The sequence below is a fragment of the Scardinius erythrophthalmus genome (genome assembly GCF_964197995.2).
Source record: "Scardinius erythrophthalmus genome assembly, chromosome: 5".
NCBI lineage: Eukaryota > Metazoa > Chordata > Actinopteri > Cypriniformes > Leuciscidae > Scardinius > Scardinius erythrophthalmus.
Genome location: NC_138225.1, coordinates 51361142 through 51388687, shown reverse-complemented (window position 1 = coordinate 51388687; position 27546 = coordinate 51361142). Strand labels below are relative to the sequence as shown.

At 37.2% G+C, this 27546-nt stretch overlaps 1 protein-coding gene across 1 annotated transcript in view; it reads right to left on the bottom strand.

Moving 5' to 3' along the window:
- ank1a (ankyrin 1, erythrocytic a) overlaps positions 1–26844 on the bottom strand; it is an 80499-nt gene extending 53655 nt beyond the window's left edge. The window contains exons 1-22 of the mRNA XM_081364597.1: positions 26769–26844; positions 20474–20572; positions 16065–16163; positions 14426–14524; positions 14080–14178; positions 12990–13175; positions 11618–11716; positions 11439–11537; positions 11256–11354; positions 10095–10292; positions 9880–9978; positions 8601–8699; positions 8125–8223; positions 6819–7016; positions 6617–6715; positions 5486–5584; positions 5174–5371; positions 3909–4007; positions 1831–1929; positions 523–621; positions 327–419; positions 171–243 (exon numbers count right to left, since the gene is read on the bottom strand). Of these exons, the coding sequence (XP_081220723.1) occupies positions 171–243; positions 327–419; positions 523–621; positions 1831–1929; positions 3909–4007; positions 5174–5371; positions 5486–5584; positions 6617–6715; positions 6819–7016; positions 8125–8223; positions 8601–8699; positions 9880–9978; positions 10095–10292; positions 11256–11354; positions 11439–11537; positions 11618–11716; positions 12990–13175; positions 14080–14178; positions 14426–14524; positions 16065–16163; positions 20474–20572; positions 26769–26795 (2458 nt within the window). The 5' untranslated portion in view covers positions 26796–26844. The remainder of the gene's footprint in view (positions 1–170; positions 244–326; positions 420–522; positions 622–1830; positions 1930–3908; positions 4008–5173; positions 5372–5485; positions 5585–6616; positions 6716–6818; positions 7017–8124; positions 8224–8600; positions 8700–9879; positions 9979–10094; positions 10293–11255; positions 11355–11438; positions 11538–11617; positions 11717–12989; positions 13176–14079; positions 14179–14425; positions 14525–16064; positions 16164–20473; positions 20573–26768) is intronic.
- Between the last annotated feature and the right edge of the window lie 702 nt (positions 26845–27546).

Sequence of the window (27546 nt, the reverse complement as noted above, 5' to 3'; positions counted from 1 at the left end):
ATACCTAACGTTAGCTGTGCAATTCCTAGAAAAACCAAGAGGAGTCTACTTCAGGATGCTCTTTAAATGCCCACTCATTTTTAAAAAAGTTCAACTTATTGTACGTCTTCGTATTAAAATATTAACAACTCTAAAACAGACCATGAAATGAAATCGAGAGCTGTATTTACCTTCATCTTCAGACACATCCAAGATCTCATCAACTGTCTCCGGGAAACTCATGCGATGTTTTTCTGTGGTGGTCTTAAAGGAAAATGTTTATTACGACAACGTTTATTTTATACCAGCCACAGTATCAGATTGATTATATGAAAAATGTAACTTACCATAGTGACTGTCTCTTCGGTGACCAGTTTGAGCACGTCAATGACTGAGATGTATCCAAGTCGCTTTGCAATGGCAAGAGCTGATGTGCCATTCTATAGCAGATGGAAATATTATTGAGTTCATTTCATCAGTCAACGTCCAGCATATTAAAAAGAATCGATGACGGTAATTAGTTAAAAGTGTCTGGGCTCTTACAGATGTAATTTCATTTGGTTGTGCGCCGTGTTTCAGGAGAAGCGTCACAATGTCCGTGTGGCCCTGTTGAGCAGCCTGATGGAGCGGCATATACCCCATCTAACAGTCCCATGGAGAAGACAGAAAGAACAATCACACATCGGGCCCTATCTTGCACCCAGCACAATCGACTTTGTACACAGACGCATGTATCATTCCTATTTTGCACCCGACGCACAGTGGACTTTCCCTCCACAGACGCACGTCGGTAAGTTAGGAAAAGAACTCGCGCTCCCGGGGGCGGTGCAGCGAAAAGAGGAGGCGTGTTCCGGCACAAACGTTCCCTGGTGCTATTTTGCAGTTTCAGAAAACATTTCAGCCACAGACCAGGAGAAACCTAGTCTAAAGTCAGCGGCGCGTTATATGCTATTTTAAGGGCGCATGCTTGGCCATAATGTAGTGTGTGCACAACGCGCATACACTTTGCTTCTCTCATCTACACAGACACAGCAGTTCCCATTTTTGCAAACCATACATAATTACAAGGAAAAATATTACCACACGAGGGAAATCATTCTGGTGTCCATGAAGATGTAAAAAAAATAGGCATAAATCTAGCTTACACATTTACCCAAATTATTATACGCCTGTTTAACCGAAGCTAATTTGGGTGTGTTTCTCCATCCCCAATGTCACTTCTCTGTGTTTTACGGCCCTGACGAGAACGTCGTTCTCCTCGGCTGTGAACCGCTCCTGGCAAATCCGCCATTATAATAGCAATCCGCCATGGAACAAGCGCGCCTGCTCTTAAAGGGAATGTGAGATGTCGCTCTGATTGGTTTATTTCACGTTACGCCCAAACCACACCTATGAGTAATGAAGCTACTTCAGACCAACCCATTTTAGATTTGCGTCGGGCACAAGAGTCATTTATCCCGCCGATATAATAGCAACAGCGCCCAAGACCCGCCCACAAAGTTACTTGCGTTCCGTGTTTGATACTTCCGTTTCAGATCGTTAAAATAGGGACCATAAGATCTCTTTAACATGTCACTTGTTTCTGCTAGAGAGCAACCAAATTAAGGCAAGTGCAAATTAACACTCTTGCTTCTCAGATTTGTCTTCTGAGAAAAATAATTTGTCTATAGAGATATCAGCTATTTGTCTATTCAGATATCAGCAATGTCATTAACTGCACGGATGTCTATTGTCAACATACTGATTCGTATTCCTGGTCTAGGATTAGGAATCCAAGGGAGAACATCTGAGACGAAGTTGAACATCTGAAAAGTGAAACAACTGAAAAAGCAAAAGCAATATTCCACTTACCCTGGTCTTGCTGTTTACGTTGGCCTGTTGCTGTAAGAGGAACTTTACCATCTTGATATTGCCGTAATGACAAGCCACATGAAGGGGAGTGTAACCCATCTGAAGAGAAATCAACAGTGATGATCATAATCATTGACTACGTTTACATGCACACTCATAATGAGATTTAGGCAAAACTTTACCTCATGTAAACACAATATTGATGCGATTAAGGTCATAATCGTAGTAACCATAATCACGGTAAAATATGCAGATTTTAATCACAATTTAAACACTTAAACACAAACACTTAAATCGCATCTATTCCACTCCGACCAAAGTGCACACTGATAACGTTGTCATGCACAGATTCATAAACATAAGTAAATAAGGCATCACATTTTTGAGGTATACATCAGAATATACATATGTCGAAAACATCGAAATGAAGACATTTTAGGCCAGTAACACATCAACTATATAGAGTTCATCATCTGTGCTGTGCATTGTGGTATGTGAAGAATGGCAGTAAAAATAACCACAATTTTTAGCAAATAATCAAAATGACGAAAATTGCATTTAAACGGGAGTGAAGAAGGTCATGTAAACTTCTTATTGTGTCCTTACTCACATTATTAGTGCACATTAGGGGTGGAGCCGAACCCGAATACGGTATTCGGAAAGCACAAATAATGTGTTTTTTACGAATACTTATTTCGAACAAATACTTTTAAAAATATTTGTATTCGGGAACAAGAAAAACTTTATATCAAAAAGCTGCGTTTCCTCATGAGACATGGCGACTGGCGGTGCTGCTAATGTGGTGGCTGAAATATTTTGGATTAGGCTAATGTCACGTTGTCATAAGGGGTAGTTCACATAGCGCGTTTTTTGCGCGTGCAGATTTCAAATGTAGGCGCGCGGCAAGCGCCCTTAAAAGCGAGCGGCGCGCTGCATAGCAACGACAGACGCCACGTGAGGGCAAGCGCTTGTGGAAAGGAGAAAACGGTGCAAACTACGCTCTTCATGATGACGAGGAAGTATCAGCAAGAATTAATTGATTTCTAGCCCTTGCATTAGCTTTAGATATATTTATGGAGATGAGAAATGAAATAAAAAGCCGTCATTATGTTATTAATATCAGTCCGTCAGAAAAGCAGTTCTAGGCTTATTCTTGGCTGGATAACTCTTAGCAGGTTTAAAAAGCTCTTTTAAAATTAAATATGAATGCAGTTTTGTATTAAATAAAAGTACAGTCAAGTCAAATAAAACATGTTTTATCTCCTGTTTGTTAACACTACAATAAGATACCATTCATTAACGTTACTTAATGCGTTATCTAACATCAACACATTGAGTGAACAATATTTTTACAACATTAATTAATGTTTGTGAATGTTATTTAATACAAATACTTGATTGGTCATGTTTGTTCACTTCATTCATTGTGCATTAAATAATGTTAACATAAATAATGTTAACTTTTGATTTTAAAAATGTATTTTTAAATGAACCCCAAGGAGAATAATTGCGACAGTATAGCCTAACTATTGTTTATTGTTAGGTCATTTTATCTATTGTTATCTAACAAATGGAATCTTATTGTAAAGTGTTTTTAATACTACAGTTTCCTTCTTTGTAACCGCGATATACACTTTAATATATGTAAATTTAATCTAAATTAAGCTTTGGTACCGAAATTGTTACCGAGAACCGTGGATTTTCACTGGTATTGGTACCGAATACTGAAATTTTGGTACCGTGACAACACTAGTAGCTCTGTTAGCTCGGTAATTTAGACAATAGGCTGTTGACAGAGTAACGTTAACGTTATTATATAAATAAAGAATACTTACACTATAACGTAAATTAGAAGTGTAACGCAAAAAAAAATGATTTTTACACCTATTTTGAATTTTACTCGAATACAAATACAAATACAAATACTTTTCCCCTCTCAACAAATACAAATACAGATACAAATACCGGCTGCTTTGCACACCCCTAGTGCACATGTAAACGTAGTCATTGATTATTATCAATAATAATGTGAATCATTACGTGCACTCTGTAGAAAAACAACATATTGCAGTTTTTACCCGTGTAGCAGCGTAGACGGACGCCTCGTGTTTCACTAGTATATCAGCAATCCCAACATGCCCCTCCTGAGCCACAAGGTGAAGAGGGGTCAGACCGCTCTGAGGACACACAACACACCAGTCATTTTACGGACATAAAGAGAGACATAACATGCTATCACAACTCTAAATGGCTCGAGCCTCTTGACTCCATACAAATATAATACATAAAACATATATAATGGAAGTCTGTTTGGTTACAAACATTCTTCAATATAACTAATGTATTAATTAATGTTAACGATTTAAGCTATTATAAATGTTAAGTAATGCATTAGTATATGTGTAAGTTAACATATTAAGATAAATGACCTAATGCTGTATACTGATCTTGTTCATTGTTAGTGCTAGCAATTACAACCTCATTGTAAAGTGTTACTATGATATTATTGCAATATTTGCATACTGATATGATCTTACATCTACTTTTACTGCTTACATCTAAGCCATCTTAGAGAGGAGCAGACTTTATAATCTGACACAGAAGTGGCATAAATGTTTTATTTATTCATTTGTACTTCTCCATCCTTCAAAACCTAATCACTAAGATATGGAAGCTAGTTTCTGCCATGAAATATATATATATATATACATATATATATATATATATATATATATATATATATATTTTTAATCTCACACTTCTGACTTATATCTCGCAATTCAGTTTATATCTCACAATTCTGATTTTATTTCTCAGAATTATGAAAGCATTACAAAGTCAAAGCTGATATAAAGTTGCAATTCTGAGAAAATAAAGTTCAGACTTTTTCTCGCAATTGCGAGTTTACATCCTGCAATTCTGACTTTTTGTCTCAGAATTGAGATATAAACTCGCAATTTCGAGTAATAAAGTCCTAATTGTAAGACATAAACTATAAAAAGCAGCAACTTGAGCTATTTAATTTTTTCAGTGCCAGTGCATAATTCGCCAGCGTCCTGATCACCCAGACAGATTTGATCTTTTTGCCAATAATTACGTGGTGATTGTCCATCATTCCTGAGTACATCAAGTGATTTTATCTCAAATGATCAAGGACATTTCAAATCCTCATGATATTACTCCTTTATTGACTCCTTTTGCTGTAATACAAACACTGCTATGCAAGCAAATCTATCTAGCTCTTTTCATGAATAAGACTGCTTTTGGAATGCGTGTGCGTGTGTGTGTGTGTGTGTGGGGGGGGGGATCCTTGCTTTAAAAAAGGGTGCAAAAATAAGTTCACCTTATTGCCCAGATTTACATTGGCCTGCTTTGAGATCAGCAGCAACACCATGTCTGGTTGTCCCTCTTGGGATGCGAGGTGTAAAGGTGTGACCCCTTGCAGTGACTCAGCGTTGGCAGAAGCTCCATGCTGCAGTAAACTACTCGCTACCTCCACCTGGTTCTGCTTCGAAGCAATATGGAGCGGAGTATAGCCATTCTGAGGACAAAAATCAGAAAGTTTTTGCACTTTGTGGCTAAAATAACTAGTTGAAAATAATGATTAAGACTGTGAGTTTTTGCAGTGTCAAGCAGGGCAATAGCAGTGTCATACTCGAGCGGCACTGTGTGGCGATCCCCCTTTGCCGAGTAAAAGATTGACCACGTCTAGATTGTTATGATGGACGGCCACATGCAACGGCGTGAGACCGACCTGTGGAGGAGAAGGCATCTTACATCACTACCATCAATAATACACACTGAAAATGCAATAGATATGAATGATAGAACACTAGTAGTACTACTGAAAAAAACATAAGTGTGCTTAATTGTGCACTTCAAATTTTAAAAGTATATTTTAAAAAACTACTTGCAGATAATCTCATATTAATGAAATTGAAGGCCACTTAAATGTAGGGATTTCCCAAGTTTTTTCGCAACTGAACCTCTTTGACCTAATATCTTTACTTGAAGTTAATAAGTTAGATTAGTAATAAAAATAATCTGATGTCGGTTAATGGTCACATGACGTGCAAGTAAACAAAACAAAAAAAATTTTTTTTGTAAATGTTTTATTTTATTTTTAAGACTTAATTGCTTAATAGCTTTTCATTAAACTCATGAACCGCCGGCAGTTCCACCATGAACCCCAGTCTAGGAAACCCTTCATGATGTTGATAACAAAGACTGGAATATCATTTCTTTCTCTTAGTAAATTTATATCAATATGGTACAAGATTATCTTATTCAAATCAAATAAGAATAAGATAATAATCATAAAATGAGTAATCTACATTACGAACTACAATTTTTGTCATGTAATCGGGAATCAGTAACTGACTACAATTTGTAAGTAATACACCCAGCATTGCATGTTATATGTTAAATTGTAATCAGATTATAGTTACTGACTATGTAACTGAATTTCAAATGGGTTGTGTCTGTTTACAGATGTCATTTCAGTCAACCACTAATTCTATCGGTAACACTTTATTTGACAGTGTCCTTGTAACATATGTTACATGTACTTACCATAGTAATAACAGTAAATTATACATAATTACATGCAACTAACCCTCAACCAAATCCTAATCCTAAGTACATGTTGTTAAATAATATTACTGAGTCCTTAAATGTATAATAACATTGTAACAATGACACCTTAAAATAAAGTGTAACCATTCTATCTATATATAGCTATAGAATGAACTATAAATGCATATAAATGCATGCAGCTGATTCATACTTTGCCTGCAGCATTTGGATTGGCTCCTCTCTCTAAAAGCAGCACTGCCACGTCCAGCTTCCCGTATTTGGCCGCCACATGAAGAGGAGTGAAGCCTTTCTGCATGACACCAACCCAACAGCAGAGAGAGAGTTTCAATACAAAACCAAATCTATTTTCACACAATATGCTGGTGGCTTAGGTCTTGGGTAGAGCACTGTACCTTGGTCATTTTGGTTAGCTGGGCGTTGACGTCCAGGAGGATGCTGGCAGTTTGTGTGTGTCCCTCGCGGGCGGCGATGTGCAGTGGAGTGTGTCCTGCTGTTGTGTTGGAGTCGGGGTTTGCTTTGTGCTCCAGCAGGAGCTTCACCATCTCGTTGTGGCCCATGCGGGCTGCACAGTGTAGCGGTGTCTGGTCATCCTGATGGAGGAGAAGATCCAGAAGTGATGCTTTTTTAATAACGTGATACACACAAAAATGAAAAAACTTTGTTACGGTACCATATTTATTAGTTCTTCTCAAATTGTATAGATTTTTATTATGTATACAGGTTTATATATTATATATATTTTTTATAATATTATATATTATTATACATACAGGTTTTATTTGACTATATTTTACAACACTTTAGTTTAGGGTCCAATTCTCACTATAAACTAGTTGCTGATTAGCATGCATAGTACTAGGATATTGGCAGTTTTTTAGTACTTATAAAGCACATATTAATATTTTATTCTGCATGCTCTTATTCTACATCCCTTAAACCCATACCTAAACTTAATAACCACCTTACTAACTATTAATAAGCAGTAATCAGGAGTTTATTCAGGCAAAAATAGTAGTTAATAGTTAGTTAAAGTCCCCTTGTGGTGAAAATCAGGCTTTTAATGTTGTTTATATGTCTATGTGGTGTTTTTAATATGCTTTAAGACAAACCATGTGTATATTCATAAGTCGACAGCATTGCTGAGTATTTTCTCCTTAAAACTGCAGTGAACCAAAGACAGTCTCAAAAACACGCTTTGAAATCGCTGGTGTTTCTGACGTCACAAACTACCTTGTAACCAATCAGATCAACGTGTGATCGCCAACCAGTGGATCTCTGAGCAGAGTGAGTGAGTGAGTGGAGGCGGGGCTCATTTGCATATTCATAGAAGCACGTATACTAAATGAGGCAAGGGTGTCGAGTTACATTCAAGATATTTTAAGGCATGACAAAATTGCAAGGTAATTGCAACTCAATTATGACTTTATTTCTCGCAATATAAATATAATTTATATATATATATATATATATATATTGCGATATAAACTTGCAATTGCGAGAAATAAAGTTAGAATTGTGAGATAAAAAGTTGCAATTACCTTTTAAATGTTTTATTCTGTGGTGGAAACAAGCTTCCTTGAAATAACATTTTTCCTCATTTTGTTTAAAGAGAATAAAAGACCAACATATTCAAACTAAACCAAAATTTAATTAAATGTCACAACTAAACACAACAAAATAACATAAAGTGAAATGTACCTTGGCTTTGGCGTCCACTGGAGCTGCGTTTTGCAACAGGAACTCAGCAACTTCACAGTGACCAGCTCGAGATGCCATGTGCAGAGGCGTTTCCACTTTCTACAAGCACACATTAATGGACACGCACAGTAAGATCACAGCAACAGCACAGCTCGCCGTCAAAACATCTTAAATCACCTAGAGCAGGGATGGCTAACTTCAGTCCTGAGGGCATCTGTCCTGCAGAGTTTAACTCCAACCCCAGTCAAACACGCGCTCATCAATGTTTTCAGGATTACTAGAGAACTACAGGTTTTGGTTTCTATCAGGGTTGGAGTTAAACTCTCCAGGACCGAAGCTGCCCATCCCTGACCTAGAGATAAAACTGTGTGAGGAAAATGTTGCTTTCAGAAGGTTAAGATCCATGTTGACGTGGCCTTATTTTAACATACTTCAGTGCATTGCTTTAACTGCGGATATTTCACTTTGTTGCTTACCACGTTAGAGGCATGCGGTGATGCTCCTTTTTGCATTAGTATCTTCACTATATTCAGATGACCCATGAAGGAAGACACATGCAGCGGGGACAACCCTGACTGTTGGACAGAAACACAAAGAATTAAACATGTCATGGTCTGAAATCGTGACTCGCACCTCTTTAGTAGACCTTGCTCAAAACGTAAACTACCTAAAATGCATGTTCCTTTTTATTGTTCTTGAAGTGAAATTCATTCCCAGTCTTAATGAATCACTGTATCTGTTTTTATGCTTTAATGGATTTTTTGTCTGCCATGTCCTTTTCTCCCAATATGTCTATAATATCTGGAGAAATCTACCATTCATCTAATGATAATAACCATTGAGCCACAAAAATAAAGTCCTGATAAAACTGATGTATTGGTGGCTGATAGGACAATCCTGTAGCTCTTAGTAGCATCTACTGTATACTGAGCTGTGATATCGTTACCGTACTTTCCGAGTCAAAATTGCATTGTTGAGAGGAAAAAAACACACACACAGATAAGCTACATCGGTGTATAAGTCACATTGTATTATCACATTCAGGAATTTATACTGTATGATATATGCTGTAGACACATTGGACCAGCGGTTTAGAAAATGGAGGATTCAGCTGCGGCGCCATCTTCTGGTCAGACCAGGGAATTCATTCAGTCCGCGATTCTCACAGTGCATTATGGGTATTCTCTAGCTGTTGAGCGTACATCGTTTGTACACTCGTTATGGTTTCGGACACCACTACAAATGGCTGTTCCCTCAAATAGTGCTCTATTTAACGATATAAGGTGCGATTTCGAACACAACCTTAGTCTCTGTCTCGTTTAGTTCCTTGTTCGTTCTTACATCTCATACTATGTTGGTTTTGTATTCCTTTTGCTCTTGAGTTGATATTCCAATGTATTCGTTTTGTTTGCTTATGTAAATAAACACATTTACTGCAACTAGATCCTACTTCTTGCAAAAAATAAAATAATATTTTGTTAGAATATACAGCTATTTTTGCATGGATGCCAATGGGAAAACATGCTTTTTGGCAGCACAATGATACACCTTTAGAAGCTAACTGAACTGTGCTATGGGTTGCTCTTGGTTTGACAATCAAGATACAATTGTAAAATTCATAATAAAAGTCCCCCAACACACCAGACAAATACAATGACTTCTAGAACTCAGTTAAAATCAGTGAATACATTACAATAATTTTAATTTAAACAGTATTTACAGTATTTTACACTGTGAAATGATCCTGTTGCTTACCTCTGTTACCGCCTCCAGGGACGCAGAATGCTTTAATAGCAAGTCCATTACACGCATGTGGTTCTTCTTACAGGCAATATGGAGTGGTGTGAAGCCATTCTAAGCATAAGTGGACAAATATTTATATATAAGTGCAATTTTATTTTCAGAAAAACAGGGTAAATGTTAATATGTGCATTAGCTGTGCCATGTGTGCCTTTTAAACGTGTACTAACCAGAGCACGGGTGTTTGGTTTGGCTCCTTTGTCCAGGAGCACCTTGGCCACGCGATGATGTCCACAGTGTGCCGCCACATGCAGTGGTGTCAGGTGGTCTAGAGTGATGTCATCAATCTCTGCATTGTACTGTAATAGCTGTTTGATACAGTCCAAATGATCGCCCTGGGCTGCCATATGTATTGGCGACAGGCCATTCTGTGCAGTGAACATATGGGAACATTTAGAGCTGCCAAATGCACTTTCTTTCACATTTCTGGCAATCAAGCAGTTTTTTTATTATTTTTTTTACTTTTCCTTCAGGTTAGATTTCTGAACTGAATGTGTTTAAAACACACAATAACCAGGTTTATACATTTATCATCAACAAATCCAATTCATTTCAATTGAATATTTCTTGTTTCACAACTAGAAATATTTTAACCATGTTTATACTTTATAACTGAATAAATGTAATTGTTTTCACAATATACAGATTTATGCAGATTCTAAGCAATATAAACAAATGATTTTTTTAATTATTATTTAAATCTAATCAAATGGATGCAAATAGGTAATAATAAAACTTTGCAGAAATCTTACCCGTTTCATTTATGACAAATATGCATCACATTACGTTTATTTTCTTATGTTAAAACTGCGTAAAGCCAAATAAATAAATTATTTTTATATGCAATTCAAATAAATTAATCCTAAATGTTTTTGGAGTGGATTTCTGTTTTTTAATTAATGCATATTATTATATTTGCACTGCTGACACAGACTATTGGGAACTATGAAAAAAAAAAAAAAAAGTCATTTGAAATTCGATCTTTAGTGTAAATATTCAGTCAAGATATGCGACTTTCAATTTTTCTATTTTCTCCAAACACGCTGTTTGAATGCAAAGTTGCAAATTCAGTAAATAAAATGTAATAATACCTAAAAATGGCAGCAAAAATTCTTGCATAATTGCCATACAAGAACAATAGCTTGACCTATGCTGATGAAATTGACCAAGGTGAACCAAATCAAAGAGATTCAGGATTGGTGATGTTGGATTATTTCCTTTTTTATTGGTTACTTCAGAACACCATGCGACTACACCACAAAATTAGGGGGTCTCGATGTCAAATGTTTTGTGGCTATATGTAAACGCCAAGTGTTTGGGTGAATGCCTACTTTGGTCTTGGCCTGTATTGGGGCTCCCTGGTCCAGAAGGATCTCGATTATTCTCCCATGGCCATTTCTGGCAGCACAGTGAAGAGGAGTCAACTCATCCTGTGATGACAAGGGAGGAAGAACAAACGTGTATACAAATCCTCAAGTCTCGTTAATGTTTAGAATTATGACTTTATAACATACTTTTGTCTTAGCATCAATCTTTGCTCCTCGGTCCAGCAGAAGTCTGACCATGATAACATTTCCTCTCCTGGATGCAATATGTAGAGGTGTGATCCCATTCTGAAAGAAAAACACACTGGTTTGCATGGAGCTGTAAACAGACTTGAGGATCAGTGCAGAAACGTTTCTAAAAGACAGACCTTGGGTGTGAAGTTCACATCGGCTCCTCGGTTTAAAAGCAGCTGCGCGACATTCAGGTTTTCATAGTGTGCTGCGATGTGGAGTGGTGTGAAGCCTGTCTGCAGAGGATCATGGGAAATTGAGTTAGTAACCAGTAACAGTTGTTCCTCTGATTGCTTCAATATCAGTGCAGATTTCAATGAACTGCACACACTACCGTTCAGAAGTTTGGGCTCTGTAAGCATTCTGAATGTTTTTGAAAGAAGCATTTATTTGATTCAAAACACAGTAAAAACAGTAGTATTGTGAGATAGTTTAAAATGTAAAACATTTATCATTATAAATGTTGAAAGTTTTGCTGCTTAATGTTTTTTTGGAAACCGTAATACATGTTTTTGAGGATTCTTTGATGAAAGTTCAAAAGTCTCTACTATCACTTTTGATCAACTTAATGCATTCTTGCTTTATAAAAGTATTTATTTCTTTAAAAAATTGAATCTTACTGACTCCTAACCTTTGAACAATAGTGTGTGTGTGTACACAGATTAAAGCAGTAAATCAGGCTTGCAGTGCAACCTTCAGCTGGTTAATGTTGGTAACAACAATTTAACTGTTGTAAAATCACTATAATGTATGGCTATGTCACACTTGCTGTGTAATCTAACATGAATGACTCAAAAATGCTAACTTCAATAGTCTTTAATCCAAGAAATCAAATACTCAGGAGATACTTCAGGTAATGAAAATCCACACAACACATTCAACAATGATGAGAATCAACAGGTACAAGAGAAACTCAACCTAACTAAACACAGGTGAAAATCATTTCTGTGATTTCTTCAATGTCAGAACGGTAAATTCGTTATTTTCTGTTCTCGCATTAGATTTAGACGTGTTGCACTCAGAAAATGAAAAAAAAATAAAATAAAAATGCTGGATTGTTTCAACCCATGTTTGGGTCAAATATGGACAAACCCAACAGTAGTTATAGTGGTACGATTCTGGAAAAATTAAGAATCACGTTTTTTTTTTTTTTGAATTGAGATCGCAATCTTTTAATGATTAATCGTGCAGCTCTAACAGTTCGGTTTAAAATTTAATTAAAAAAAATAAGTTTGTCCATATTTGACCCAAACATGGGTTGAAAACAACCCAGCATTTTTATTAGGATTTCGATTAAACTCACAGCCCTAGTGCTTAATACATAAAACTAATTTAAATTTAACTATAATATATTTTAATTTCATTGCTATTACCATGCAACTAAGTGCCCAAAACATTACATTTCGAACGGCTTCAAACCTGGCTCATTTAAGCAGATAATATAATGTTACATTTATACTAGATACCCAGTAGTTTAGAAAAAGAATGTTTTCATCAGTTTAAACAAACCTTGCTTAAGACATCAGGATTGGGGTCATTCTGTAAAAGCACAGCGGCAGTGCGGGTGTCATCGTTTCGGGCAGCGATATGCAGTGCGGGAAGGCGGACCTTGCCCTTAGTACCGTGGTTTATGAGCAGGGCCACCACATTCTCATGGCCCTGCTGAAGAGCCACAGCAAGAGGGGTAAAGCCATCCTGAGAGACAGACAAACACACACACAACACATCACGGGAACATCCATGTTTCTCTGAATAACCTGAGTGAGAATAGCAGGTTAAAGATGAACAACAGTGTGATCCCACCCAAAACTAAGTGCGCTTACTTATACTGAATGTGCACTTGTAGTGTACTTCAAATCTTATAAAACTGTACTTGCATGAAACACAATAATAATAATGAAATAAAAGGCTAGTTACCTGTAAGCATACTTATAGAGTAAACATTCATGACTATGTTTCTTAATACACAAGTACACTTTAAAGAAGTACACTTAATTTGATGTTTTGACTAACATACTGAAGCACATGTAAAAAACGATAATAATTTGCACTGTAGTGTGTTATTCAATATTACATTTAAAGTTAATACATTTTAAATGCACTAAATTGCAACTTCATCATTATAAATGTGTAATTATAAATATATTTAAATACATGACATAGTAGTTAGAATAGAAATAACATGAAATCTATTTTAGTTTACCATAAAGCAGTCAATTTCTATGAAACTGCATATGAAGATGTTTAGGTGGGTGAAAAAAGCACTCTAATACATTAAATATAATATACATTTAAACTATAATACATTTTCATTTAATTGCAATTAAAACATGCTGAATCAGGTTTGTTTACTCTCTCGTCTCATATATTAACTCATTTAGGTGCGTTAATCTTTTTAATTACTTCAAAAACAACTGTGATTCGCACTCAGAATTTAGAGGGATTTTTTTATGACTTTTCCACTTATGTAAAATAAAAACACTGAATTCTGAGTGAGAATCACAGTTCCACAAACATTACATTCAGTTCACACTTCAGTACTCTTTTAAAGAATATGATTTGCACAACAAGTCCTCTATTTAAAAGTCTTTTTCATTACCTCAGTTGGAATGGTCTGATTGGCTCCATTATCCAGCAGAAACTTCACAACCTCCAGGTGATTCTCTTGTGCAGCCATGTAGAGAGGAGTGAAGCCCTTCTGTTGCAGACAGACATAAACACCCATATGCAGATACAATACCCAAACTAACACAAGCACACAAATACACAGATGACAATAGAGCCAGAGAGATTTTAGTTCGGACAGCAATACTACATAAATCCAAAATGATTCAACTGTTCAAATGAACTATAAAACATCCAACTTAGGTAAATGCTCACAGATAATACAACATCTCAATGCCTCAAACCCATTTTAAAAGAAATCCTTTTTATTTTTTGCTCACCTGAGACTGAGCATTGACATTGGCTCCATAGTTGACCAGCTCAGTGACCACCTGTTCTTGACCAGCTAGCGCTGCTATGTGAAGAGCAGTATTTCCTTTCTACAAGAGAAATATCTGATTTAATGACTCAATGACCAACAATATACAGTACATTAAAAACTGTACTTGTAGGTAATATAATATGAATGCAATATCAATATGTGTACTTAAAGAGAATACACTTTCATGACTGAATCTTAACATGCTTAAGCACACTTTGTAATAATGTCAAATTGAAAGTTTTAAAATTATTCTGTTTTAATAATCTTTTGTGGTGCTTTAAAGAAGTGCACTTATTTTGATCTGATGTCTAACATACTAAAGCACATAAAGTACTTGATAATAATTGTTTTTAATCTAATATAATTTTTAATTACTAAATTACAATCAATTTTCAATAGAAATGACAATAAAGTATATTTTAGTTTAACGCTTTACATTTGGCAGTACACTTTAACCATATTTCAAAAACAATATAAATAATCAAATTACATAAAAAACAAAACGTTCAGCTGATTGCATTTAATATACATTTAAACTTTAATACATTTTCATTTGTAACATGCAGTTAAGTGTTCAAAACATTACAATCAGTTTGCACTTAAGATTATTATTTGAATGTATATTATTTAATAATAAGGACTTTATAAATATGCTAAAGTGTTTCACGATGGTTTTTAAGGTACATGTGAAGCGTCGAATCAAGATTTTGTGTTAAGTTTATAATTGCTTCATGAATGTGGCCACAAAAAGTATTCGAACACATTTGTCACACACATGTTAAAATGTATGGATATCATTGTATGAGATAAGAGATTGAATTAGATAACTAGATCTGTTAGTTAAAATGAAATGCGTTAAAAAGTTAATTCTGCCAAAAGCTCTAACATCTAATGCAATGATATATATATTTTTTCTATACTTTTTTAACTCTTTCCCCACCAGAGTTTTTGAAAAAAGTTGCCAGCCACCGCGAGCATTTTTGATCATTTTCACAAAAGTTTCATGACCCCCAGAATATTTTGTTGTATGAATATCTGAACATGCAATATATCAAAAGAAAGAACAAGACCCACTGCTTATAAACAAAACAAAACCCCGTTTTACTATAGCTTCATGCATTCCTTTTTTAACACTTGAATGTGGGTAAGTTTCATAAAAAAGCAACATTTTGAGCAAAAAGCTGAGAAAATCGTGTTTTTGTCAAAGACTACGTCTGGATCAGATTCAGAACGATGATCAAAACACAGATGGAGTAGATTGAGTCCATCAACACCCAAAGCTTTACAGTCCTGTAGCTCGTCCTGGGTCGATATTTCATTCAGTAACGTTACGCAGTTTTGATTTATATGCTGTTTAATGTTGTTGATCGTGTTATTTTACATACCGTATGCATCTGCTTAGATATAATATCGCTTGTTTCTGCTTCTGCTTAACATGTCTATTGGTCAGGAGATTCTGGACTCTTTCAGAAGATGCGTAATAGCGCCCCCTACCATACAACAGTGAAAACACGGAACGCTGGAAATTTCCGTCAATGGTGGGGAAAGAGTTAACATCCAAATACTTTTTTGTGGCTTTTTGTAGCTCTAACTCTTACCTTTGTGGCCGTCTCAAGTACAATACCATGATGCAGTAGTTCCAGCACCATTTTAACATGGCCTTCCTTCGAGGCCAAGTGCAACCCGTTGAGTCCATTCTGTGAAGGGAAAGAGACAGCAGAGCAAACTCACTCTGAAGGTTATTCAATCTCAAATCAAACTGCAACATCCCGAAGAGACTTAAATGGGGAAGTGGGAGGATTGTAGTTTACACCCACTCTCACAAAACACATGGAAGCACTGTCAAAAGACATCAACCGATGATGAAGATGATGATGATGATGATGATGATGATGATAGGTGGATGGCAGGCCGGTGGTCTCTCTGCTGGGAAGAATACGGGCCATGTGGGATAGGTCTAACCTCACACAGCCTTCCTTCAGCCTCACAGGACATGTGAGGTTGGACCTTTCTCACATTGCTGATATTATCCCCTCTGAGTGTAGAGACCACTCACCCCATCTCAACTTGACTCAAAGAAACAAGCACAGGAACGAAGAAACAAAAGAAAAAGGATGGATGGATGAAAAAATACTGAACATTTACAAAGCAGCATCTGTAGAATATCAAACAACAGATGGCTTCAAAAACATTTCAAGGATGCACAAAGCTTAATTCAATTCATTAATTCACTTATTACATTTATATAGCGCTTTTCTCAGCACTCAAAGTGATTTACATGTGGGAATCTCCTCAAAAACCACCAATGTGCAACACCACATGGATGATGACACGGCAGCCATATTGCGCCACACACCAGCTTATTGGTGGAGAGAAGACAAAGTGATGAAGCCAATGAGTATATATGGGGATGATTAGGAGGCCATGATGGACAGGGGCTAATGGGCAAATTTGGCCAGGATGCCGGGGTTACACCCCTACTCTTTTCGAAGGACATCCTGGGATTTTTAATGACCACAGAGAGTCAGGACCTCGGTTTAACGTCTCATCCGAAGGACGAAGGCTTGTTCTTTTAGAGGTGGAGATGTCAAACTCTGGGTCTCTATCACTGGAAAAAGTGGATCACATGGATCACATGCACCTTATAAGCCGTCATTGAAAAAGAATTAAGTCAGCTAATATGATTCATATTAAACTCTAAACTCTAAGCAGAATGCTAGTAACCCTATTCTATTCCAAACACAACACAAATCTCCAAACAAAAATATTTCTTGTATTTTTAGTTAATTGGACAATATATTAAGCCAGAGAACATATAATACACTGTATATCAATATATAATTTGATTTTCTTACCCCATTGAATTTTTTTTTAAACGTCTCGGTTACGTATGGTAACCCTCGTTCCCTGAAGGAGGGAACGCAGACGTACGTCGTGAGTGACCGACTGATAGGCAACCGTATTAGATTTAAACTTAAAAAAGAAAGTAAAACATTTGACTTATGCGGTAAGAATAGTACATTTAATTCAAGATATATTTACTGAAAATAACTCTTAACAAGTTTGTTTGTCAAGTGAGCGTATCTTGCTTTAAGTATATGAAGAGTTCAGATGCAAAAGCCTCTAAGTGCCATCTGAAATTTTCTTCAAGAATAATCATTTTTATAAAGCTTGTATAAGTTAATTTCACTTAAATGACAATTAATAGGTAATTTGCATTGCCATTTCAGTGAAATTATTGAACTTAAATATACAAGCTTGATAAAAATTATCTTTCTAGAAGAAAATTTCAGATGATACTTAGAGGCTTTTGCATCTGAACTCTTCATATATTTGAATGGAGGGCAAGACAATAATTCTAACTAAGAATATATTATTTTCCAGTATAGCCTTCACGTATCGCTCAAGAGTCTTGCAGCTTAAGGAGTTTTTCAACGAGCTCAGCGGTGCATGTAGTCGGGGTCACTGAAACCCTCCAGAGAGCTCTGAGGACCTGCTCACACGTTTGCTACTGTATGAGGACTAAATGGAGAAAAGCGCTGAAGTCATCACTCACAACACATGCGGTCATTAATCAAAGGGCATTATCATCTCAATTACTGCTGGCGTTCCTGATAGACCCACCCCACAGCAGGAAATGTCAGGGTAAAAACAGGCTAAAGGGAAAACAAGCGGACATGAATGCAACTACTGGGCATACACACAATAGCATTTGTGCACAATAGACATGCAGTGCCATTAAAAAGTGGATTCAGGCATGGAAACAGAACATTTACAATCATTTTTCCCCCCACAGGTCCACTAAGGTAAAGTAAGTAAGTAAATATATCCAGTTGGCTACCTGTTAAGACAGGGCAGCTCACCCTGTTACAGTAGATTTAGTTCAGAAATAATGGACAGTCATTATAAAAATCAGCATTAGTATCTTACTTTCAGGCCGTCAGTCACATGTACTCAAGCTCTGGGAATCTCGCGAGTCTTGGCTCATTTAGAGTCAGATATGAAGACTTGCTCAGACCCGATCATTTGAATTGGATCATTGTGAGTTGTTGAGTCAAAAACAGCTACAATCGGATCAGTCCAATTCTCTAATGAATCATTCAGTGCAATTTGCGAACTGATTGAACAGGTTCATTGAAAAGAGCCAGCTCTTTCATGAACCAGATATCACTATTGCAAATTGGAACAGGCATTGATTTCCTCAGCTTGAAAAATCCATATCCAAAGCTATGGCAAAGCTATCTCCTCTTCTGACTCCATGTTTAGTGCAAACTCTTATGCAGCTGCCACCATCATATCATGTACCAACTGTTTCAGCACAAAAATCAGGTAAAAAGGCACCATATAACTCGTAAACATCAACTTCAGATGAACCAAATATGTTCATTAAAGAAGAACATATTTATCAATAAAGATTAAACCTATACTCTCCTGATCTCCATCACCTATGTATAGCATTGCTGCCATCAACTGTGAATACAGTTTCGCTGCTTTTGAAGTTCCCTGTTAACCGGCGTTCATACCAAATCCCTGGCTTATCCAAAGAGTTGCTCTCTACCCCGTGCTTTGCCATCTCTGAAATGGAGTCCAGAAAAATATGGATCCCCTTCCCATTATAGGTAAGGTTCTTCTGCTCGGCAGCTCTCACTCTTTAAAATAAAGTTTATTTATTGGCATTGATGGTTCCATGAAGAACCGTTAACATCCATAGAACTTTTACATTCCACAAAAGGTCATTTATAGTAGATTTTTTTTTAATTGTTCTTCACACAAAGAAAAAAAATGGTTCTTTTAAGAACTGATCACTCAAAGGTTCTTTGGGAAACCAAAAATGATTCCTGTAACACTTTATTTTGATGATCCCTTTTGAATATTCTGTTGACTATAAGTAACTTTGCAACTACATGTCAGCTAACTCTCATTAGAGTATTAGTAGACTGTCTAATTCATATCTGCTAACTCGTTATTGTGATGCTCCTCAACAGACATTATACTGTCAACTTATTCTATCCCGAACCCTACCAGTCTACTAATACTCTACTAACACTCTAATGAGAGTTAGTAGACATGTACAGGTAGGTGCAATGTTACTTATAGTCAACAGAATGTGTTAAGGGACCATCAAAATAAAGTGAAACAATGATTCCTCTTTTGCATCACTGCGAAAACTCTTCTTTTGGAACCTTTATTTTTAAGAGTAAGAACTGTTGCCACTTCACAGAAATAATGATGTCGCGCTACATGTGAGCAAGGTGGCCCTGTGTAATATATGATGCATGCAATACATGCAACTGTGTGCGGGTCACCAGCACAAGGCATGTTTTGCATGCTGAGACCAGAAAAGGGATGCTTAGTTTTGCTTGAGAACAGCATGACTGGTCCACCATCACTCTATCCAGCATAAACCAGCCTGGACCAACATGGAATTCATGCTTGGTTAAAGCGGCGCTATGCAGTTTTGGCAATTTCTTCTATCTCTATCTCTTGTAATTCTCTCGCTTCTCTTAAGCGTCTTTTGCGTTTGACTCTGTCCGTAAGCCATCTTATATTGTCATGTTCAAATGGTAATGTTTATAATGTTTATATCCCGCGATACTTCCCGCCGGCCCAAAGTTGCAAGGGTGGTTTTTCCGTTCACAGGCGCTAGAGGGAAGCGAGACGGCCACCATTCAACCCGAAAAAAGTCATATAACCATTCCAATGGCTCCGAAGCTGTTCAGTTAAGGTAAATTAAGCAAAAAAAAAAACTGCATAGTTCCCCTTTAAGCTGGATTTTTCATCAGGGAACAAACCTTTCAAACACTCTGAGAGCACATTTTTAAGATCACGTATTTATCTGTAAGACGATCTGATCTGTAAGATGACATTTCATCTCTTATTGAAGCCTGGCTGTGACTCTAAGCTTCAGAAGCCCAATGGACTACAATGATAGCTGTCAATCAGACAAATGTGTTCCTCTTTTGAAAAACCACAGATGGCATGATGGGATGAGTTGAGGGAGTCTTACCTGATTGGCTGTGTTGATGTCGATGCCATTCTTGATGTGGTCTAGAGCCTTGTCCATATTACCTGAGCGAGCTGCACGGAGGAAACTGGTGGTGGCATCCTGAGGAAAAATACAGGAAGTAATACAGGAAGATAGAATTTATAAAATACGAGTTTTTGACATAATCATAACATGAAAATGAAAGGCTTTATAGGCTAGCCATTCTGTATTTTCATAGACTTGTAAAATCTTAGAATCTCACCAGTGTTTAATAAGATAACAATCGTGACATGAAATTTGATTAATAGTAGTATATTTTTTTAAAGACAGGAACAACAACTAAATGGGGCAACACCAGGAAAACTAAGAAAAAATAATAAAGGACACACTTTTCAACATTAAATACACAAATGCATATTTACTGTACACACACCAAAGTGTAAAGCTCCCATGAAATGAATTTACAATTTCCTTCCAAGAAGATCAATATTTTAGGTATTTTCTTCCTGGAAGAGAAAGACAAATGTGCAAAAATGTGTACTGTATATCTTCCAAAAGATTATTTTGTCAACTTTATGAAGTACACTACTAGCATTTAGATGGTCTCTAATAGACAAAACTTTTTTTGTTTTCATGGGGTCTTTTAATATTAAACATATAACCAAGAAACTGTGATTCATTCACTGATCAGTGCAACTGAGCTCTATAACACTGCAAAAGAAAGAGAGAATTCAAGATCAGACAGCGGATAGAAAGAGAAAAAGATTGGGAAAAAGATTGGAAAAGGTTAAACGAGTTTTTCTCTTCTCAGTAGTGCATCCTAAAAAGCATCTTAAGAATTTTTGGCATCGAGTCTCAAATAATAAATAGCACATTATATGTGCGTGGAGACAAACTTAAACTTAATCACATTCAGCAATACAGGCATAAAATCACATTCTCACCCACATACCAGCTTTTTCATGAAGGAACTGCAGCTGGTGTGTGAGAATTCTATCGCATTGTGTAATTAATTAAAAGAAATAAAAAAAACATTGATCACTATACCATGGTTTCTTCTGTCCAATAAATTCACTCGGTGTACGAAGAAGCTTTCACATCTTTAGCCAAAGACTGAAAGATTTCTAGAAAATTAATTTAGATACACATTTACAAAAATTCCAACCAACACCCTTAGATTTTAATCCCACACGTGGATCCGCTTCCGTGTCTTAAGTGCATATGAACAGATTTCCACAAATTAGCACCTCCTTGAAACTGAGATTTTCTTTTGAATCAGTTTAAGTACATTGTATCGTTTCCGTTGTTGCTGTGGCGATGACGACCGGAATGTGTGAGAGTGTGTACCTTCCCTAGCAGCAGGACGGCTTCTCACTGATCAAACATCCTCGACAAGTACATGGAGACACGCCACACATGCAGAACAACAAAGTGTGAGTTGGCATGGGGATGACTTGGTGACCTCCCAAGAATTAGGAGCACAATTTTTCACCCCCCATCTCTCTGGCTCGAGAGCGCTCAGGCGTCCATCTAGTGCATGTTTACATAGAAAAACAATTTAAAGTAGCAGAGCTGACGTCACCATGTTTTGACCTTGAATGACTTTTGAATTTACCACTAAAAACTTTAACCTGAACATGAAACCTGAACAGTCACACACTCCACCTCCTGTTGTGCAGAGGCAATGCTTATAGGAAATATTGGCACAAAAGCCATGCATGGATGCTCTATGTTTTTATTGAAATTTTTACGTATGATTTTTACAGTTGTCTATCCTAACACCACATGCTATTTTGCACTGACAAAACAAAAGAGATGGCATCATGCCATCCATAAAAAGTCTGATATTTCAAATCTCAAATAAAAAACCTAATTAATTTTAGTCTGATTTAGTCACTATAAATTTAAATGTTTTGCTTATTTGATCAAAGTCATAGGTTGGCATATAAGTTGGTTGATTTTGTGGGTTACTGCTAAAAACATTAGGAAATGTGACATCTCAATAATTAAGATGATTAAAATCTTGAAGTTTTAGTCCTCCAGTCTAGATTTTTTTGTTTTTAGTCATTTCAGTAACGTATTGATACATTTTTAAAACTGCCAATGAGTAATCATTTTAGGAGTACATATGTAAAAAGTGCATTCGCTGTATATGAGTGTGTTTGCAGATGATAAGGCAGAGGAGGCGATCATGTAGACCACACCTAATGCTTTGCCTCTGGGTTGCCAAACTCTCCACACCAACAAACCAAACGCAGCAAAAGATGCTGTTTTGACCCTTCCAGATCAAAATGGAAATTCCCTCAGTGAAATAAAGCAGAAATAAAGAATGAACGTCCACCAAAATCTAAACCTCCTCATGGTTACTAATATTGCATGATTCAACAGCTGCCACAATTGATAGGTTTTCTTAGGAAAATTCATCCTAACAAGTACTGTTATGAAAGCATGATTTTTGAAGCAAAATAAATGGACAGTCCTGTTGATTCTTCACTGTGAATGATCAAGCTTTCAATGCAATGCTGTAATAATCTTGCAAAAAGCAAATGATAACGTTAATATAGCTAATAAAACCTATAATAATTTTAGGAAAAGGGATAAATAAGCCTGTTAGCACCCACCCCAGCTTTTCCCCCTCTCTCTAAGATCAAGAGTACTGCAGCAGACAGGATGACATCATCACTGAGACGCAACACTGCAGTGTGTGTGTTTATGACTGCATCCGAGAGAGAGACGGAGCGAGTCTCTAAATTCCCCTCTACTGAGAAACACACACATAGATGAAGGGGAAACACACAGAGGGTCCAATCCGTCAAAATAACTCTGCTTGCATAGCGAACAGCAGCTAGAACAGGTAGTGATGCGCATTTCCCATGAATGAGTCCATAAAATTTTGGTGTGTTTTGCACTTCATGCATTGCTGTGGAGAGCTAAACTACCATGAGCATTCCAGTCTTTCAGTGCAGCTCCGGTAAAAACCTTTAACTCACACACAACATAAAAACTCTCACACCAACTGAGAAATCTACAGAATGCGTAATAACTACTTTTTATGTGTGCATGTGTAACGTAATAACTTGTTTCACTGACCATTCCTGCAACAGATAACTACTGTTGTATGTTTTATCTACAGAGAAAATATGCTTTCAGTGATGTTTGCAATTGAATGATAAATGCACAATGAAACCCTTAATTATAATTAGCGGAAACAAATAAAGTACAAATAAATTTTAAACTATAGTGGGCTGGATGGCTGTCACATCTTTATAAGTGTTGTTGCATTTTAGTTACACTTTATTTCAACGTGTCCTTGTTACTAATGTTCCATGTGTTAAGACTGTAACAGTTAATTACTGTATGCATAATTTCAAGCAACTAACACTAAACCAAACCCTAACCCTACAGTACATGATGTTAATTAATATTGCTCAGTACATCTTTGTGTAATTGCAGTGTAACAAGGACACATTAAAGGTACGTTTACATGACAATGATGTACTAAAAATTAAAACGTTTTTCCTTTGGGTTTTTCGAGTTCAAACGACAACATTGTCAAAACGATTCCCGCTCACACAGATCCACGAAGACGATTAAAAACGCTGTATTCTACTGCCAGGCCAGTAGATGGCGATGTCACTTTGTAAAGAAAGACTATGCATCTATAGACTGAACACGTAATACACATGCGTATGTAGTAAGCGGGAAGGAAGTCGACCGGAAGTTGAAGTCGGCCGGGTGCCGCCATCTTGAGCGGAACTTCACTTGCGTTAGCAATCCCATTGACTTCCATTCATTTTGGCGTCACTTTGACAGCGAATAACTTTACATCTGAGGCGTTTGAAGACTCCATTTGTCCATTTTTTATTTCTAAAGAAACACGACAATGTATAAAATACTCCATTACCTTGTAGCTTATGTTATGGCCCCGTAGAAGCAGTTTTTGTAAAAGTAGGCTAACGATTGCGTCATAACCATGCGACTCTCTGTCGCACAGTAGAGAGATTACCGTATGGACGGGAGGAGAAGCTCGCGGGCAATCGGGGGGACGTGGAGGCAAAATGACTATAATTAATCAGAATACCTAGCAAAAGTTTCTCCTGCTCCAAGCTCATGGACAGCTCCTACTCACACTCTCCGTCTCTGCAAGATTCGGAAGGGAATGATTCAGATTTCTCTCGGCACAGCTACTAGAAGACAGACGGGTTGCTCACGTGGTCCGTGTAACGCTTTGCTCTGTTTGAGTCTGCGCGTCAGGAAAGGAAGTGCTAAGAAATCGCTGAAAACGGGCTTCACTTGTCTCAACTGAGTTCCAATGGGGTCGCTGCGTCCATTTCTTTTACTGTCTATGGTATGTAGTCACCGTTTTCACAAATTTGCATTTTTTTTAGTTTACACTGAGACGATAACGGTATCGTTTTCAAAAACTTGCACTTTGAAACCCATTTTCAAAAGTTTGCATTTTCAGGCCTCCAAAACGCTGTTGTCGTGTAGATGAACAGCCAAAACGCATAAAAGTTTTCTGTTTTTAGGTGTAGGTTGTGTAAATGGCCTTTAAAGTGTTAAGGGTTACACTTTATTTTAAGGTGTAGAATTTAGGCCAGAATATGTATATTTAAGCTACATCTAAAAATCTGTGAATTGCATTGCATTTGTTATAAAGAACAATAATAGAGTTGTTTTTTTTATTTATTAAAATAGACTGTTTCAAAATAGGCAAGTGCAAGGTGCTGGGACACCTGTGTGAACTTAAAGGAGAACTCCGGTCAATTTTAACATTAAGCTCATTTTTTTGTACATTTGGAGTGCTGTCAATACAGAGAACAACGACAAAAATCGGTGTTGCCTACACCGAGTTATTCTATTTTTAAAATTTGCACCCTGTTGACTTCAATAGGGCAAGTACTAAACCTGTACACATCCTTGATGTGTCATTACAAGTGCCCAGCCATGTGAGTGATTCCTTCTGAGTGAACACGAGTGAATCTGACTGCAGTAGATGTGAAAGATATGAATAAAAATGATGTTATTTCAGCCAGCGCACATACCTGTATTTACATCCTGTTTTCGGTCGAAGTCCATAGTAATCGATTGTCGAGTTCACCCGCATAGGTTTAGTTACCTATGATCACGCGCGTGAACTCGACAATCGATTACTTTGGACTTCGACCGAAAACAGGATGTAAATACAGGTATGTGCGCTGGCTGAAATAACATCATTTTTATTCATATCTTTCACATCTACTGCAGTCAGATTCACTCGTGTTCACTCAGAAGGAATCACTCACATGGCTGGGCACTTGTAATGACACATCAAGGATGTTAAGAGGCTAAAAGCAGGTTTAGTACTTGCCCTATTGAAGTCAACAGGGTGCAAATTTTAAAAATAGAATAACTCGGTGTAGGCAACACCGATTTTTGTCGTTGTTCTCAAAAAAATTAGCTTAATGTTAAAATTGACTGGAGTTCTCCTTTAAGGAGAACTGACTTTATACATCAACTAAAATCACCTCATTTGAAAATCATTTGGTTAAAATAATTAGTTTGCAGACGCCACTTAATTTGATATTTTTAAATAAGAAAGAAATACAATTTATTTGTTATTCACGTGTCCAAAAGTTTTGGGAACCAGTTAAATTTGCATCAAAGAACGAATCTAATGTGAGATTTCCTGTACTTTATGTAAAGATGAAGGTGAGACTTTGACTGAACCCTGCATCAATTTATAAACTAAGGGCAAAGGTGTTTCTGTTCGTGCCACGGCAAATGAAAAGCATCTTAAATTCACAATGTGAAAGTCTCCATTAACACCTTTTAACTTTTTTTCCCTCTCATGTATAAATGTGAAAAGTTTTATCCTTAGTCTTTCTTTTTAGTCCCATAATTATCCTTTGCACATTATGTAAAGAATACAAATGTGCAATTGCCATATTTAGGAGCTTATAAATGACTTTTATTGGTGTAATCTGGTTAATTCTGTAATGCTACACTTACAGTACAACCAGTTCAATTTCATGTTACGACACAAAGCATCTTTTTAACTTACTTGAAAGATCATTTTGCAACAATGCAGAGTCCCCTCTTTCTCCCTCTCTCTCTCTCTATCTGCAATGTAAAATAATTTGTACAAAAGATATGACTGCATATAATAGTTAGGGTTGGGGTTCAAAAGCAACATGCCTCCGTGAGCAACAATGAAGTATTTTGGGGCAAAGGTAAGTTGGAGACATGAGCTAGCCTACACCAATTCGAGAATCTTCGCAACATCTAAAAACAGCAAGGCAGTAGATGAAGGAATATTTAGGAAAGTTGTACTTACTCCACAAATGATGGTGTTCATTGGCATCCCAGTGCACCCTCTCTACGTCTTTGCCTCACTGCTTTCCTGTTACACTATCTGGGTGTAGGGGTCCGGGCACTGCCCCTTTCCCTCTGCACGCACACACCCACACATACACACACCCACACACCCACACACCCACACACACACACACACACACACACACACACACACACACACACACACACACACACACACACACACACACACACACACACACACACACACACTTACACTTGTGAGGGGATGGGTGGGGCTGGGGGCTTTGAGGCCAGAGGGTTTATCTCCAGAGGAATGCTGTCAATATCGACACACACACTTCTAGCCAAAACTAGATAATGGCATAAGTCTCTCTCACCATTTTTCCATTCCGTAGAGCGTTCTCGATCTGCGCAGACCTGCCCGATGCATTCTGACAAGCAAAGGGCCTTTCTGAATGAGCTATAGGGAAAAGGACACATTATGTGTGTGTGTATCTGCGCTTTGGCACTGTTTCAGTCTGCAGAGGGACTTACAGTGACAAAGACCCTCGGAGGGGTGGGGTGGGGGGTACTTCAGGAGTACCAAGCCTGGTGACAATGGCCCAGACACGGATGGGGAGGGCATGGTGTGTGTGTGTGTGTGTGTATGAGGGGGGCCCAGTCTCTTTCAATAAAAGATCTGTCACTCCCAGCCTGAAAAGGCCCCTCCGTCCTCTCTCTCCTAGGCCCATGCTGGGAAAAGCACATCTATGCCAACGGTATGCACCCAAATAAAT